General features: G+C 37.8%; 2 protein-coding genes across 2 annotated transcripts; both read right to left on the bottom strand.

Moving 5' to 3' along the window:
* Positions 1 to 127: 127 nt before the first annotated feature.
* Positions 128 to 8728, bottom strand: Rich (guanine nucleotide exchange factor subunit Rich). The gene is made up of 16 exons (XM_031975701.2): positions 7898 to 8728; positions 7528 to 7635; positions 7291 to 7446; positions 6915 to 7229; positions 6763 to 6854; positions 6404 to 6677; positions 6182 to 6334; positions 5900 to 6100; positions 5467 to 5830; positions 5186 to 5391; positions 4774 to 5115; positions 4123 to 4612; positions 3746 to 4040; positions 3184 to 3656; positions 2743 to 3103; positions 128 to 2402 (listed from the first exon to the last, which is right to left on the bottom strand). Exons 1-16 carry the CDS (start codon positions 8030 to 8032, stop codon positions 2075 to 2077), a joined length of 4293 nt encoding a protein of 1430 aa, XP_031831561.1. The 5' UTR covers positions 8033 to 8728; the 3' UTR covers positions 128 to 2074.
* A 140-nt stretch (positions 8729 to 8868) lies between these two features.
* Positions 8869 to 13671, bottom strand: Achl (La ribonucleoprotein translational regulator Achilles). The gene is made up of 3 exons (XM_076370323.1): positions 12233 to 13671; positions 11584 to 11908; positions 8869 to 10148 (listed from the first exon to the last, which is right to left on the bottom strand). Exons 1-3 carry the CDS (start codon positions 12998 to 13000, stop codon positions 9577 to 9579), a joined length of 1665 nt encoding a protein of 554 aa, XP_076226438.1. The 5' UTR covers positions 13001 to 13671; the 3' UTR covers positions 8869 to 9576.
* Between the last annotated feature and the right edge of the window lie 3139 nt (positions 13672 to 16810).

The raw sequence follows: 16810 nt of genomic DNA, 5'->3' as shown, positions 1-16810 counted from the left end.
ATAATTATAAAATTACTTGAATTCTCTTTAAGTACTACAGTATGATAATTTTAGTTTTTGTGAACATCGGAAAGATATATATAATTATATTATTTTACAATTTAATTAATTAAAAGAAAACGCTGCATGACTTATAGGAAAATATATATTTTCTGAATATCTATGTTACAATATGTATATATGTATAAACAGTATATTAGTGTTACACAGTTTTTTCTATGAATAAGTAATATTGTTATACAAGACCACATTGAGTATCCATTGTTATGGTTTTTACATTAAATTTAGCAACTGATACATGTGACTTATTCAAGGAATCCATTTCCTTCATTTAATTAAACAATCCAACATATGAAGGGGGATGTATTAGACAATTTCTCTGCAGTACAGAAATTGTATAATGGTATAATTATAATTATTAGTAATTAGGCTTAAGTGTTTTGATCCATGAATTATTTCTCTATAGCTATTAAGTTTATATTAATTTAATATAAATACTTATAAATAATTTTGATTATTATTTGTCAGTATTTATGACAAGCAAGCTTCCTTTCAATATTTGTATTTCAAAATTATAATACGCGGAATCGGTAATTTAACAGAAAGTGCAATCATTTTATTACCACATGATTGAAAAATATAAATCTGCACGTATACTTAAATATGTTCTATATAAAATATATTAAATAAATACTATTTGTAGCTCGCCAGAATTAGAGCATTCAATAATACCTCACCCTATCAATCTACTTCCATTATATTGCAGAATTTATTTTTACTAAAAAAAAATTAACGACATATTTTTATTCATAATTGTATGTAAGGTTTTAGTTATACATATCGATGCCAAACAGTGCTCCAATTAAGAATAAATTATACACAGTGTTACTGATATATCAGAAAATAAATAGTTCAAGTATTATCAAATTACTGTTTCTAATATTTCACCTGTAGGAGCATGTAATTCAAATTTTGCTATAAAAAGTTACTGTGTAAATTTAATATTAAAACTATTGTTTTAAAAATTTGTTATACGGTACAAATGCTTTACTTTTCTTATTACAGAATTTATTTAATGAGTATTCATGTTTCTTTTAAATATAGTATTCTTGCACAATATGGGCAACCATTAAAATATGTACATCATTTTCAATTCTCTTTGGATGAACGTAACCAGTTGCGGATTCGCATTCGTTTACAAATTTATATTGTACAAACTACTATTTATCAATCATCTAATTCTTTTCTTCTACATATCTATAATAATATCAGTTACAAAATTATTGACATTGGTTTACACAGTGATTTGCTTCTAATTTGATTTCGTAACACTCGCTTTTACTTGTGTTAGAAACAAATCTAAAGGACGGTCATTTTTAACGAATAACCGTTGCTTAAACACAATGTGTTCCTGATAAGTTTTACAATGCAAATTTCTTAAAATCATTAATTTATACTGAAATAGATAACAATCACTGCATACTATTTGTTTGTAATTCAGTCAATATAATATTACAATGTACAAAATATTAAAAGTCAATATTATTATTTCAATTTCCGTTAACTCTATAGCCTACTAATACCAATTGCACTCAATATCGATACTCGTTATATGGTATATTGTCTACAAATCAAGGAAGAAATAGTATCAGTCATGTTTTAGTTTTTTTTTAATCGCTACTATTTGTTAAGTTTTTTAAGAATGAATCTAAAAATATGTCAACAGTAACCTTTCTACGAATTCAAGAACATATTTACACATATAGAAATGCTTAAAAAATTGAGAAACAGTACAATTTTTAGGAGACTGTGTATACAATTATTATCCACTTTTTAACTATTACACTCGATGTTGCAATTAAAAGTTATTATAACTTTCTTTATCATTACATGTACAATTCATTTTTTAAACTTAGACTTTGATGGCGTTTACATTTATTCCAATATTGCTTTAAGTAAAATTGCAGTAACAAGTGAGTACTTAAGTGAATTTAAACGAATGTTCATACCTACCTGTCTATACTATACTAAACGCTGCAATATGGTGTTTGTGATTTATGAAGACGGTATTGCTTTACGAGATTACACACGTAGACTGCGTAGAAGTATTTTCAGCGTTATTGAGATTACTGTAGTTATTTCGGAAGGACACCTCGTCGACTGTCAGTGATAATTCGTGGGATCTCTCTTCTTCTAACGGGGCAGTTGTCGAAGCATGACTAATTGATGAATGCCGGGATCGAGATAAGTTTCCTCGTTGATTACTACCAGCAGACGGTGCAGGGCTAGGAGATGGACTTTCTGGAATTTGCTCTTGTTCTTGTTGTTGTTTAATTACAACTAGTCTGTTCAACAAGGAAATCTGAACCTGGATGGCTGACATGAACGGTCTATAACCCAAACTGTAATGCACGTATACATCAGCTTTTTTATATTCCGTTGAAACACATTTTTATTTATACATATAAGATAAACCTAACACCTTGTGTATTTTATTTAAACAATTTAATAATATTAATTTGATCAAAATCAATAAAAACAACAGAATATAGTATATAGTATATTCATCTATTTCTTCAAAGCAGAATATTTCATTTTAATCTTTTTAGGCAAATATCTTGAAGAAAATGGAAAAAGTGGGAAAACATTTTTTCTTGAAAAAATACTTCGGAATGTTCAATGGAATCTCTTATAAGAAGTTAGATTTATCCTATACCTTTTTTACAATCGCATAATACGCACCATTCCGTGTGTGACCATCTGGTTAAAGTAAGAAGACCATCTCTTAGATTAATTACGGAATCAAATGTTTGCATAGGAGCATGAGCTGCCCTAATAGTTCTAGCCATGGCAGGTGCATCACGTAAAACTGTTGCCAATACTGCAGCCCATCCTAAGCAACCGCCTTCAAGAAATAATTGTAAAAGGTATCTTAGTTGTACTTCTGCTCGACTTATCGGTGCACAAGGAGAAGCGTTATGAACTTCGGTTTGTTCTACTGGTTCCGGTGGAACCCAACACACTGTTCCAACTCCTGTCCCAACAATGGACTCGGTATCATCTCTCCAAATGGTACTGCTATCGCTAAGAACACTATTGGCATCTAAAAATGGAGAGATGAAATTGATACTTCCCTTCTACAGGTTAATATATTACGATGACGTATCCAGAAAAGATATTTACCATGTAACATATTTGTTGTCAATTTGGTTTCAGCAGCAGGAAATTGTGTTTCTAAACTGGCAACAGGGGAAACTAAACTGGTGTAAGGTGGTCGACCACTTGGTAAACTAGTGTAACCACTGTCAGGTAAATCAACTGCGAAACTTGAATTCAATGGTTCATCTTCTGGACTTTCTAAGCTAACCGATCTTATTGAACGTAAAGACGTAAGACTGGATCTTCGAAATTTTTGTAAAGTTGGAAGAGACAGTACAGGATAAGCAAATGCAAAATCTTCATGCACTGCTTTTAATGCTGCCACATAATCGTCAATTTTTGCTGCTCTATCTCGCTCCCTGCCAAACCATGTAACTAAATGGAAATCTAATCGTGCTGCAAATCTACCTAAATCTGCGAGTCGTTTCGCCGAGAGTAATCGACGGGCGTGACGTTGTAGTATTACATCGATGAAAAATTCTTCAGCTGAACCTTCCCTGCAAAATAGATTTCACTCCTTTTATTCCAGTTTCTGTATAATTGTTTCGACAGTATTACTTATACTGCACGAATTATGAAAACCTACTTGTTATCAGCCTTTTCTGTTTTAGAGGTATTTGTAGGTACAGACTTTTTGCGTCTCATAACTACATTTCTAGTCTTTTCCAACATCGAAGAAGGAGCTATATCTTTAGCTACTAATTCAGGTTGCACTTTCGGAGTCACAGTAGTACTGTAACTTCGGCTCCTCGAAACTTGCATAGTTCCCAATACTAAAGATAAATCATCTTCGTGAGGAGAAAGGGGTGGCGTTTGTGGAGGTCCTCCTAATTTTGATGTTCCGCTCCAAGACGTACGCGGTGATTCCACATCATTTGGGTCTATTACAACGAAATCGTAAAATGCGAATGTAAATAAGATAGGAAGAAAATACATATTTTGAATACGTTTTTCATTATTTACCAATCGCTCTGAGAAACCGAACGAGATCTTTTGAAAGCTCCCACCTTCCCTGTTCTAGAGCTGCGTCCAACAATAAAGTAGCATGTTGTCGGCTAACGGTAGAAGGTTCTAGATTTTGTAAAATGATTAAGTAACTAGCAGCAGTATCGAGTTGTTGACGTTGCAAACAATCTTGTAAGAGCTTCTTCGGGGGTCCAGCAACAGAGAATAAATAAGGCCAGAGTGCTATTTCAGTCTTTCTAGCACATTGTACAACTGCTCTAGCCCACACTCCTGGAAATTCACGGATGAATTCCACCACAGAAGGCAACTGAGCATCTGGGATTGGTTCTTTACTAGTTGCTTCTTCTTCTAGTACCTCATGAAGTAGAAGTTCTAACGAATGTGGAAAGTATGGCAGTGAAGAACACGATCGAGCAATTTCCCAAGCATGATATCCCAAATTACGGTGAATAAGTTGCCGTAATATTTGATGAAGATAAACTTGACTCTAAAATTGAAATATTATGCAATTATCGTGAATTTTTAACAGAAATTACACAATTCCCGTAACTGGTGTTACAATCGATGCAATTTATCGATAAGCAGCTTCATTTTCATTGTAACGGCAATTATGGGATACCATTAATTGATCAGGAATAGCATACTTACTGTAAGTTCTAATAAACTGAAAGGTAATGAGAAAGGAGAATTTGTATCCGAAGTAAAAAGTACTGTGTCATTCTCTGCTCCCAATAATATAGCATCCTCAAAGAGTATAGCCAAAGGATAAATACGTAAATGAAAAGGTAACATTATCCGTTTGCTCATAAACGTATGCGTTTTTTCTTGATGATTTCTTGGAAATAATGGAAGCCAAACACGCATACCGTGAGCACCACAAAACAACCACAGAGCTTCTGTCAAATGTGGCTTATCTCTTCTCGATCTCCATGGTACCCAAACATTTTCTACATAAGAGGCTAATACTGTTGGGGCACTGCACGTAAACAACTGTAAAATATGTTTAAACATAAAACAGAAATCAAGAATTAAACTAATTCTAAATATATAATTCACGTACAACTTCCGAATTATCAGTACAGTGTTCCCGTTGAACCATTAAAAGACGTCCAGACACATTCAACAAAAGACTTTCAGGATGTGGATGACTTCCAGCAGTTTCTGCACGTATAGTAGTCAAAGTGGCACTTACAACGCAAGCAGGGTGGATACAAAGCCCGCTAACATCTACAGTCTGCAATCTTCTTAATTCAATACTTCCTGCATCTAATATGCCATTTATTTTATATATAAATTCGACAATTAAAATTTATAAAATTATTTTTTTTTCTTTCTACTTACCATTACCGCTTTCTAGTACCATGTCATAAATACTTATTTGCGCATTAGCGCAAAACGTTAGAAGTCTATCTTTCAATGTATTGAGCAATAACACTTGCGATGTCATTCTGGCGGTTCTAACATAATTATTATCCAAACGTGCATCGCGAGGATATATTCTAACTTCATCTTTGTCGTCTAAAATCGAATAACTACTGGCTATTAAAAAACCTCGATGCCATAATAAACCACCAGTTACAATGAAATCACGTTCTTGAGTTTCATTGCCGAAAAGTTTCCATTTACGTGTAGGTAAAGAATAATGAGCTAACCCTGTTCGTCCAGCTACAGCAATACTCATACCTTCATTATCAATAGCAGTATACTAAAATGAACAATCAATTAATAATAGTATATGAGAATAACATCATGTATAAAGTATATATTTATATACTCTTATTGGCCAATTGGAACCACTATATGCAGTAGGAATAGGAACAACTAGCCACTGTTTACAGCCCGCAAGTGTTTGCATTGTAGAGTCATTAGGAATTTCACTGCCAGTATGAAAAGTCGACGTATTTGTAGACACTCCGCTACCAAGATTTAAATACAATCTATCTTCACCTTGCAAATACAAATGTCCATGATGTCCCTGGTTATGAAAGTATGAATTACAGAAACTGTTTGTTATTAATAAATAAAAGAATTTGTCAAGACATTTTTCGAGTATTACCATACAAGGATTAATTGTTAATGGACTTTTTACAAAATCTAACTGTATCAAAGAACGTCTTAAATTAACTGTTTCATTTCCATTTTCCTCGGTCAAAGACGGACCTGGAGATTCTCTTAACATCCAAAGCTGATAGCCTTCTGCAGACCATTCCTAAAATACATAAAAGGTAAGTTTCAACGAAAATTTATATTGGAAATTCATATCAATAAATACACTAACCATTGTATAGATATGTAAAGGATTATCATGAGACAAATCTACTCTTAAACCATAATCCCATTTTAAACTACAAAGTAAGAGAGCACCAAATGTACTCCACACTGCTAGGCCACCATCTTCCCAAGCTAATGCTATGGCACAACTATCAGGAGTCCACCTTAAGCATCTTACACGACCTGGTCTTCCTGGATAATCTTTTGAAGATAGACTTAACGTATGCGACATCTCTAAACCTCCTGTTGTTTCATCCACATAGTAAACTACACCTTCAGAACTAATAACAAAAATTATATGTTGTACTCAAATGAATTTATAGAAATATGTATTTTGATTTGAATTTCAAGCAGAACAAAACCTACTTTTGCCTGCCAATCGCAATAAGGCGATATTTATGATTCACAGCTGCACATGTAGCATCATCAACATCTCTAGCCCAAATTCCTTGTACTTGCTAAAAAATGATATTAGTGAAAAATACGATGTTTCTGTATTTAAAAGAGAATTAACATACATTAGGATCAAATTTCAGTGACTGTGCAGTGAGGAATGCTGCTTTGCCAGTATTAAGAACAATTGCAAATCCACCAACTAAAGGGGAATATTCGATGTCAGTAACATAAACATTATTCTCCGTCAGTGGTACAGCCACAGTAGATATTTGTTGATCTACGCTAAATGGTATCCTCCTTAAATCAAGAGAATAATCTCTATTCACAGTGCCATCCCATTTATGACGTATTATGTGGCTAGTCTTTGTAGCTACCATCAACTCATCACGTATACAAACTAAAGAACTAATACCACCATCTATCCATGCTGATTTCTCCTAAGAAAGAAATACATTTTCAAACAAATATTTCCAAAGAAGTATTTATATGTGTACTCACAAATGTTAAGACTAAAGAAGGAATAATTTCTTTGATAAAAAGTTCAGCACTATCTCTTTTTAAACTAGTAACCGGAGAATCTCTTTGTTCATAAAGACCTCTCCCTTCTGGGCTAGAGTCTGACAATCGGTAAAATAAAAGATAGCTATCTGAAGTCTGAAAAGAATTTACATTACAATAATTAAAATCTGTTTAACCTCCTGTTTGTAATTGATTTTATTATATAACTTCTCATACCGCAATAACCAACATACTGGAATCTGGTCTCCACTGTACCAAAATATTCTCGCCATGTTTCTTTAAAGAATCCGTGGTTCTTCTGACAAATACAATGGGTACGCATGGCTGTAATTAAATGTATTTGTGTTACAGATTACATATACATATAAACATACGGTAAGTATGGTTATGATTTCATTTAAAAAGAAAATATTGATATTGAATGTAAATGAACTAACATCGATGGCTGAACCACAACTTCTATTCTTTACAGTTACATTTTATAAAGATGTTATATGAACCTTTACGATTGAAAATCGCGGAGAATTGTATTTTATTTCGTAAAGCTCTAATTATCGTACAATGAAGACGCATTTAAGAAACATGCCTTGCAATTCCAGATGGTTAGAGAATCTGTGGTCAAAACAGAGAAAAGTATCTTATCCCTGTTACAAACGATTGCAGTTATCTTCTCCGGGTCTGTCGTGTTCAGAACCCGTGGCCACCCGATCGGGAAAAACATGATTTTTTTCAATATTGTCCACTTTTCATATTTACATTCCTGTTCTGTTTAAATTGCGGTTGCGTTTTATTTCTTGCACTAAAGAGTCTGACAAGTAAACACATCCTAACCTCACCATCTTGTAGTGAGCATAAACGCTAGGTTACTGAAACAATACGAAGCGAGGTATCCTGAGATCCACGTAGCACAATACGTGAGAACTATTCATAACGCTTGAACTACTTATCGGATTCATGCTTATTTGCATTGCCGTGTGTAATCATTAACACTAGACGATATATTTCACCGTTTTATTCGCGTGTACACAACAGTTAACATGAGTATGTACAAATTTAAAGGGAACATAGTGTAACGTGTAATTCTATATACGTACACGCATACATATCCTGTACAAGTATATCAGTATTGCTTAACTATAGGACATTCCAACGTGACAAGTATTCAAATGTTATGAATACTTTTCACATGCTGTTACGCGAATAAATGTCACATTTAAATTACAGATAAATTCAACTATTTACGTTCATATTGTAATAATACTCGTCCAAAAATGTTCCCACTACTAACTCTACTTGAATTTGACATTGAATTCAAAAGTAATATATAATTAATTGATAAATCCGGATAAGAATGGCTAAATTACTAAATACTTGTTATTTTCAAAGTTTAAACGTAAACAATTTTGTTTCATATAGGATACATATATTTCGTATTTTAAGTTGAATCAATTATCGGATCGAAGACTGCATCTATTTGTAGGTTCGAAAAATAAATATTTAAGTAAGGAGAGGAATGGAAATGATAGAAGTCGAACAAAAATGAAAATCGAGACGAAATTACAACGAAAACATAGTAATATATATTTTTCACAATGTCCCGTAATTATTGCAATATAATAAGTAATAGTAAAGCGTCGAAAATAGCTCACGAATCAACGTCCGTACAATGTGTGTATATTCTACTTAAGATTCCGAAGTTCGCACATTACTGATCAATATCACAGAATCTCGTAATCGAAACGTTCTCATATAATACTATCCGCTTAAGTAGATGCAAACGGCGAATATATGCGTAGCTTTTAAAATTCTCAACAAACTGTCACTTGTAATTACAGGTAGACTAATACACATATTTACATTTATTCAGGCGGTTAGCCTCTTATTGCTAGGTACACTATAACAATAGATATAAATAACGCACAGCTCGGTGATTACTTCCAAATATATCCATCATCGGTGAAAGAGCCGCGTACTTGAAACGGAAACACGAAATCAGAAGAGCAACGTAAAGTTATCGAATGTATAAATCAATTCCACGTAGAAATAATTACTTTTATAAAAAAGAAAAACTGAAAACTTCTTTCAAGGCTTTCCCGAGCAATCGTTACGTACCAAAAACACAAGTACAGTATGCGCAGCGTTCGTAAACGAAAATGGTCGAAATTATTTAGTTAGACTAGGCGATATTACTCTCTATAACAACAATCTAAACAAACTTCGTGTTCCAGGTTTAGAGATCCGAATAATCTAGAAATCAAAGGACATTTAGTAGGTCGGTTCCATTGACGGTGGCATGGCATGAGCAATTTTTGATGGTCGGCCGAATCCTCGAGTGCCATCCGGCCCAGACGGCATTCTCGTCACATTTTCTGGTAGGTGAGTCAAAGTCACGCCACTGTTGCTCCTAGGTCGGCAGAAAGTGGCCTGTTCGGAACCGGAGGAGCATAGGGACAGTCTCCTTGCGGACATGTCGAAGCCGGAGTCTCGGCTACACGCGGACAGCTTCCTCAGGTATGACCCATAATCCGTGGAACCACGACGACTAGAGTGATAACAGGCAGCGCTACATTCCGAACTTGAATTCGAGCAACAGGAGAAACGTCGGTTCTCCTGGTAATAGTAATTCGGCGGGAAGACCGGGTGGCAGTAACCGGTCTCCGAACCAGAGGAACAGGCAGAGTAGCGTCTGCCGAAGCTTCCGATTTCCGAGCCAGAACCGGAGCCAGACCCCGAACCGGAACAGGAAGACAAGCGGCGAAGAATGAAACCGCTTTCCGAGCCTGACACCGAGCAGCCGGATAATCGACGAGATAGCCATGCGTCCGGCGAAGGCGGTCCTGTAATCAAATTTACGATATTCGAGCAAAGCTTCCGTATTTCGGCGGTAAAATGTTTGGCATGCAGGACTTTCGAAAATTGTCTTGCTACTCCCCTCTTACAACACATTGCGTGCCGGAAACGAGAAATCTCGTTTTTATATAAAGACACTTAGCTGTACAACTTCGCTAATTAAAAATATAAAATTTGATTCGAATTGATTGTCAATTTAAAATATATTACATATAGATATAATATCTGAGTTTTTCTATGTATAGTGATATAAGTTGACCTCAGTGAAAATTGCCAGCCGCACAATTCAGTTTTCTGAAAATTAGCCGGTACGCAATGTGTTAACACCAGAACTATCGATCACTGAAACTGACTTTTACCAATTTCTGTATACACACCATAAGCGTGCGTTTGTTAAGATTTCAATTGAGTTGTAATTCAGTTTTGCTATCACTGAATTAGTTTCGTTAATAATTCTTCGTGAAAGTATCCGCACCTTCTCAGTAATAGTAAAAGAAGAAATCGGAAATAAGTCGTTTTGACTTATCTGGTAGTTCTGGCGTCGATGCAAGCTGTCAACCTAATTTTGCTGTCCGAGAACTAATGTCTATTAAATTTCTGTTTCAGAGTTTTACGGGTCTATACCCGAGGTAACTGTCTTTCTACTCTAGGTGTAGGGTATCATCATGAGATATGTTAATCCTATGCGGTTCTATGATAAGACCGCTTAGACATTGAATTTTATTTTAGCATCAACTTTATCAATTCTTGCTACGGATATTTGTAATATCATAATTATAAATAGGGTGAAAAAGTGTATCGTACAAAAGCTGCTTGGTTTGTGTTATTTTGCTTTTTTGCAGAAATGTGAAGATCACCTTCACTGATTTAAATGGAGTGTTTATATTTCCTTCGGAATTAGGATGGAGTATCAAATTCTATGTAAAACATTGTCACATGGAGTAAAGTCTAATATGAAGACCCACTGAGATATTCTTAAATTAATTATCTGGCATTAGAAGACATACTTAATCGACGTGACTTTAACACGACTTCACTCACGACGTCGGGTTGTCTTTATAAACAGTTTTCGCAAGATTCCTTCAAGAGATTAGTCTTGGAAATACTAGCAGATATTAGAGATACTAAGGTATCTCACATTGATGATGTGTAACGTCTTACATCCACTTGTGTCACGTTGACTAAGCATGTCTTCTAATGCAAGATAATTAATTTAAGAATATTCCAGTAATTATTCATTGGAAAACCAGAAGTACTTCGAGCTGCAAGGAATTAAGTGTCAGGAGCAAAACTCGCTCTTTCGTTTCAGCATTTTTTCAATTAATTTTATGAGTGTCATTTTCAGGAAATGTTATTTTTCTGACAAGAAATACGGTTTGTAAAAGCGACAGTGGAAACGATAAACAATAATTGCGCGTGTACCTTGAAAGGGGTGGCCCGGATAAGCGTGATACATTGGATAACCGTGAATGGGTTTCTTGTGTCTAGCTTTCCCATCTTCGGCCTCGGATCCGCTGGCACAACTCGAAGAGTTGTAAGCTTCCTCTTTGGACAATCTCGTCAAGGCAGTTTTCTTCGTTGACTGTTGTTTCCTCTTCTTGTCGCTGGATTGTTGCAGCTCGAACACCTTGGCATCGCCCAGGGTCATTTGCAGAGCAAGACGAGCGGCCGCTGAGTCTGTGAACTCGACCATCGCGCACTCCTCGCTGGACGCTAACTCTGGCCTCTTGGCGATCGCTTGTCGCACCTGTCAATCGAATAAAAATTTCTTTTAACGATATAGAAGTCATTTATCTGTCAACGCGATTAATTCCATAAAACAGAAAATAGTGTTCTAACAGTGAAACTTTAAAAAAATTCGACAAGTAAAGTTGACGTTTCATTTTAGGTATAACCATCGACAGCCATAATCCATGCAACGAAACGAGAACAAAAGTATGTCAAAAAGAAATTCGCAGATGTTAAACACTGAAACTATTATAGGGATCCGACTGTTACTTTTACGGTAGTTATTTAAAATTTCTCCACATAGTTTTAAACGAATCTGCTTAGTACAGGTTAAAGACATTACCTCCGCCGGCGCAGGGTGTCCTGGTCGAAGAACCCTGATAAGAGCGATCTCTCCGCACGGTCGAAAGATTTCTGCCACGGACTCTACCGACAACTTCTCTAGCGGAAGTCTCGCGGCCAAAATCGTCCTCGAAGGAGCGGTTTGATCGAACGGTGGCAAAGGATCGACTCTACGCAGTTTGGTCCCTTGCGGATTGACCTGTAGTCTCTTCGATTTGGCCAAAGCAGTGCCAACCACCCTCCAGTCTCTGCTGAGATGCTTCACCCGCTTGAAGCTCGAGATCAGTTTCAAAGATACGTAACCTTCCTTGTTCCTCTTCACGTGTTTCAGCAAAAACGCGTCTTTAACTATGTTTTCATCGGAGAAGTAAAACTCCACTTGGGTGCATATCTTCTCCGCCAGTTCGTCGCTGGGCGGGATGAAATCGTCCTCCGCATCGTTCGCGGTTCCTTCGGCCGGTCTTTTCTCTTGCTTCAGATTCTTCGACTCGCTGGTGTTAGCGTCTTCCGTTAGATCAGCGCCCGAATCCTGATCCGAATTTAGCTGCTGTTTCGCGAGGTTCTTCTTTTTCATCTCGTTATCGGAACTCGCACTGTCCGACAGATCGGCTTCCTCCCCTTTGGAGCCCCTGCGGTCGAAGGAAAGGCTCACGTCGCTGTCCACGGAAGAAATGCTGTCCCTCGTGTCTGACTTCTTCATTGGCGGCGGGGAGAACATCAAGCTGCCCACCGTGTCCCTCGACTCCTGCTGAACATCCACTTCCTCCATGTCAACGGGCCTCGACTTTCACTGAAGAGAAGGTGAATCCGTACGTCCAGAGGGTTTCTACGCGCGCGTCCTCCCAGTGAATCCTCATTCGAGGCGTTCCAGCGCGATGCCTTTTTTCCGACGAACACTTCCGAGACCGTCGCAAGCTCCGCTTCGGCAACGAACCGATCGACCAGTCAAACGGTCATCCTGTTCGTCGCGTCACGATCGGACAGCGATCGGTTCGAGCATCGAGTGGTCCGGAGAACGGGTGACCAATGCTAAGCGGTGCCGCTTCTATCGGTCGAGGAAAAAAGAAATCGGTTGTCTGGCGTCGACGGTGTCTCCGTTTTCCCGTCACCAGGTCCGACGCGTTTGGTGGCGCCAAATCGAATCTACGGAGACAGGCCGGCAGGTCTATTAAACGATTCGATGGCACACCGACGATCTACCGGGAGGGGAACTCGCGGAGGACGAATGGATCCTAACGGAGAGGGGGGCTGTGTCAAAGGGGTAAAGGCGACGGAGTTCGGGGAGAGAAAAAAACAAGAAGGATGGGTGTAAAGGTGCTGTTATTCCCCCTCTGTTTGGGAACGCGTGCTCGTTCGCCTCGGAAGGGGGAGGAAAGTGGGGGACGTTGCGCGATTCGTGACAGTTCGGGGAAGAGTGGCCTTCCCGAACACGCGTCCATCTCTTTAAATACTTTCGCCCGTGGGTCGCGCATGCGTGATTACATGTGCGCGACAAACCACCCTGAGGTCGTGACCTTCCTAAATACCGGTCAAGAGTGAGACGCGAGACACATGGACACCGGCAACGTTGGTAACGCCGCGAAGGGTGTTCGGTCGGGAACTCGCGGAGTAAACATGCACCAGAAGGGTTGCTCGGGATGACTCACATTTTGGTCGGTCGTCTAACCCTAAATTGATTACACCTCTGACGACGTTCATACGTTCCATGAAATCAGCGAGAAAATTGCGGCGACGCTCGAAACACCGATTCCACGTCCCACGCTTCGACGTAGAAGAAATTATAGACCGTCAGCGTAGCGTCTGTTCGAGCAAATGATTCGTCTACCGGGTAAAAAAAGGATTATCGCCTGGTTATTCAGGGTCGCTTGTTCCCCGTGCGTAACATGCAATGATCGTTAACTTCCAGACCTGCGTTACGTGGAAACGTAACGACGAGAATTGTTTCTGTGACACGCACATTTCTGCGGGGATATATCTGTAGGTTTTGTTGGAAAATATTTAATGAATACGGGTGAACGATCTCGATTCTAGCCCGAGAATTCGGAGTGTCGTCGACGAAATCCGCTCACCGCGATGCGTCGTAACCGTCTATATCGAATGTTTCGCGCGGTGGAAATGTTGAGGGAAGGAGCAACGATCCCAGAAATACGTTTCACTCGTATTCCCATTCAGGGTACGAATGGGAGAATTGCGAAACTAGAAAGACCGACACGTACTCCTCGACTCTTTGAACCTAGTCTGTGTCTGTCACGGAAGTTGGGGCGGCGAGACGGCTGCTACAGGAAGGAAGGATTTCTTTACGGTGGAGGTAAATCTCGGCAACCTCGAAGAGACCCGCCAGGCTTATTCGCGAACGCTTCGTATTGCATCCGGACGCTGCCAGCATAATAAGATATAGGTCAAGTGCGGCTGGTACCATGTATGGCCATACCTGTAGTGGGGAAGGACGAAGATATGCGCAGGTTATCGTTGTCGAATCGAAAGGGTTCATTCTTTGTCTTCGTCTCCCTGTCTCCTCGCCTCTTCGTCTATTTCGGATACCACCTGTTCGTTGGATGTCGTTTACCATTAATCTCGTTTCTCAGCTTGATCGAAATGTTCGAATTTTGCGTAGAATCGAAGAGGAGAGCGTCGATTGAGCGCGTGCTCGGAAAAAGGCGTCCGTTACATTTTACTGAATGTAAAAACCATTCATTGATTGGTTCAGTCGTTAATGGAGCAACTAATCTTCATAAAAAAAATATCTTTTTAAAATAGGAGAAAAGCGTGTATTACGTCAATTGGCGCGGCAAATAATGAATTGTTTTTGCGTTTTCCTGTAATACGCTTCCATTTACGCGGAACTTTCTATACGCGATTACTTTTTATTTATATAGACTGTAACACCGTTTGCGCGATTTTTTTAGAGGCGATCTGAATTTGGTGGCTCTAAATAAAATGTATCTCTGTTTTCCGAAATGGTAGTATTATTACTCTTTTGCCGAGCTGCGCGAAATAAATATGTGTTTCTAAAATTTATGCCAGCTTTCCTTTTCAATGTTTCGTTTTCTTTCGTACTGATAGACTCTATTCACGCGATTGTCATTTGCGTAAAACGAATCCACGTCGAACGGATACTCCGCGGAAATAGAGAGACGAGTGTATTATAGTTACGAAATGGAACATACACCCTTCTTTTAGACGCCCGATTCAATCCATTAATTTTAAAATTGTATTCTCATTGGATGAATGTTGAATAGCATTTATATATCATCAGCGCATTTGGTGCCATTGCGATGTTCGATGGTGAGGTTCCATTATTTGAAAATGATCAGAGTATACAAGGAATCGTTAACTGAACATACTAAATCTTTGAACGTATACAGCTCGAGACATTTGTTTACAAGGAATACCAACAGTCAAAGAAATCGATAGCGGAGAATTGGATTAAAATTTGCGTAAAAGTGTTTGAAGGATCGGCGCATAACCCTCTTAGATATATGTATGGCTTCATAGATTGCGTAATCAGCAGGTCGGACCTATTGGAAATAGGTGTACCGGTGAGTAACGCGCACGTTTTACTTTATCTATAATATTTATAAACTTGCAAGTGCCATTTTTCAGTCGACAACGATAATCCTGCAAACGGTAAATAGTAGAAAAATAATGTTCTAAATTCTCACGTTCATTCAGATTCAGTCTGTGAACGACCGTATTTAGCGCGTACACGTATACAGCATATATACGTCAAGTATTCAACTTCCCTGAGGCGGTATTTCAAAAGAGAACCTGTTAAAAAGCTATATGGGCACACAAGTAGAATGCAAAGATCCGCTGCACAGGGCACAATATTTAATTAATATTCATAGCACGTATGCTGGATTAGAAACAATAGAAAATGTTTCATTTGTCCGGGATTTTAATATCTGCAACATCGAGTAAAGTTGATTAAAGTTTATTTCGTACGTTGCGACATTGATCAGAAACTCCTCGTAACTTAATAGGTCGAGTTAAGCGGGAGTAGATAATGAATCAGAGATTTACCACATATTAAAGAAGTTTGAGCGATGGATGAAAGTAAATGAATATTCGTTAGCTATTCCGATCGCGGCTAGAGATAAACGCCCCGGAGCATTCGTCAAACGTTCCATCGCCCGAGGCGAGTATTGCCAATAAATGGTATGAATAGAGAGCGCACGCTGCCTCTACATGTATTGTTGCATGATCTAACTTGTAAATGTGGTTTCCACCTCTATCGCTTTTAATCGGAGCCTCCGGTTCACTTCTCTATTTAATTGGAGTACCTTCGGCGATTTTTCTCGCGAGAAAAAATTGAAATTTACAATACACCAATTAGTGCCATTTTTAACAATAGAACTACGGAATGGATTAAAATGATCGGGTTTATTTTTTTACAAATATTCTCTAAGGCATCGACACTACAACTATCAAACAGGCAAAATGATCCATTCCTGGTTTCCTTCTTTTGCAGTTATTAAAAAGGTAACAGATAATTCTCTGAAAACACTAAAATTATTTGCTGGGTGAGATTTCAAATTCTATATTTAATCTTAATTTCTTATTATCTTATTATCTATTA

The sequence above is a fragment of the Nomia melanderi genome, chromosome 8, assembly GCF_051020985.1.
Source record: "Nomia melanderi isolate GNS246 chromosome 8, iyNomMela1, whole genome shotgun sequence".
Lineage (NCBI taxonomy): Eukaryota > Metazoa > Arthropoda > Insecta > Hymenoptera > Halictidae > Nomia > Nomia melanderi.
Note: the sequence above shows the minus strand (reverse complement) of the source record. Positions and strands in the feature narration are given on the sequence as shown.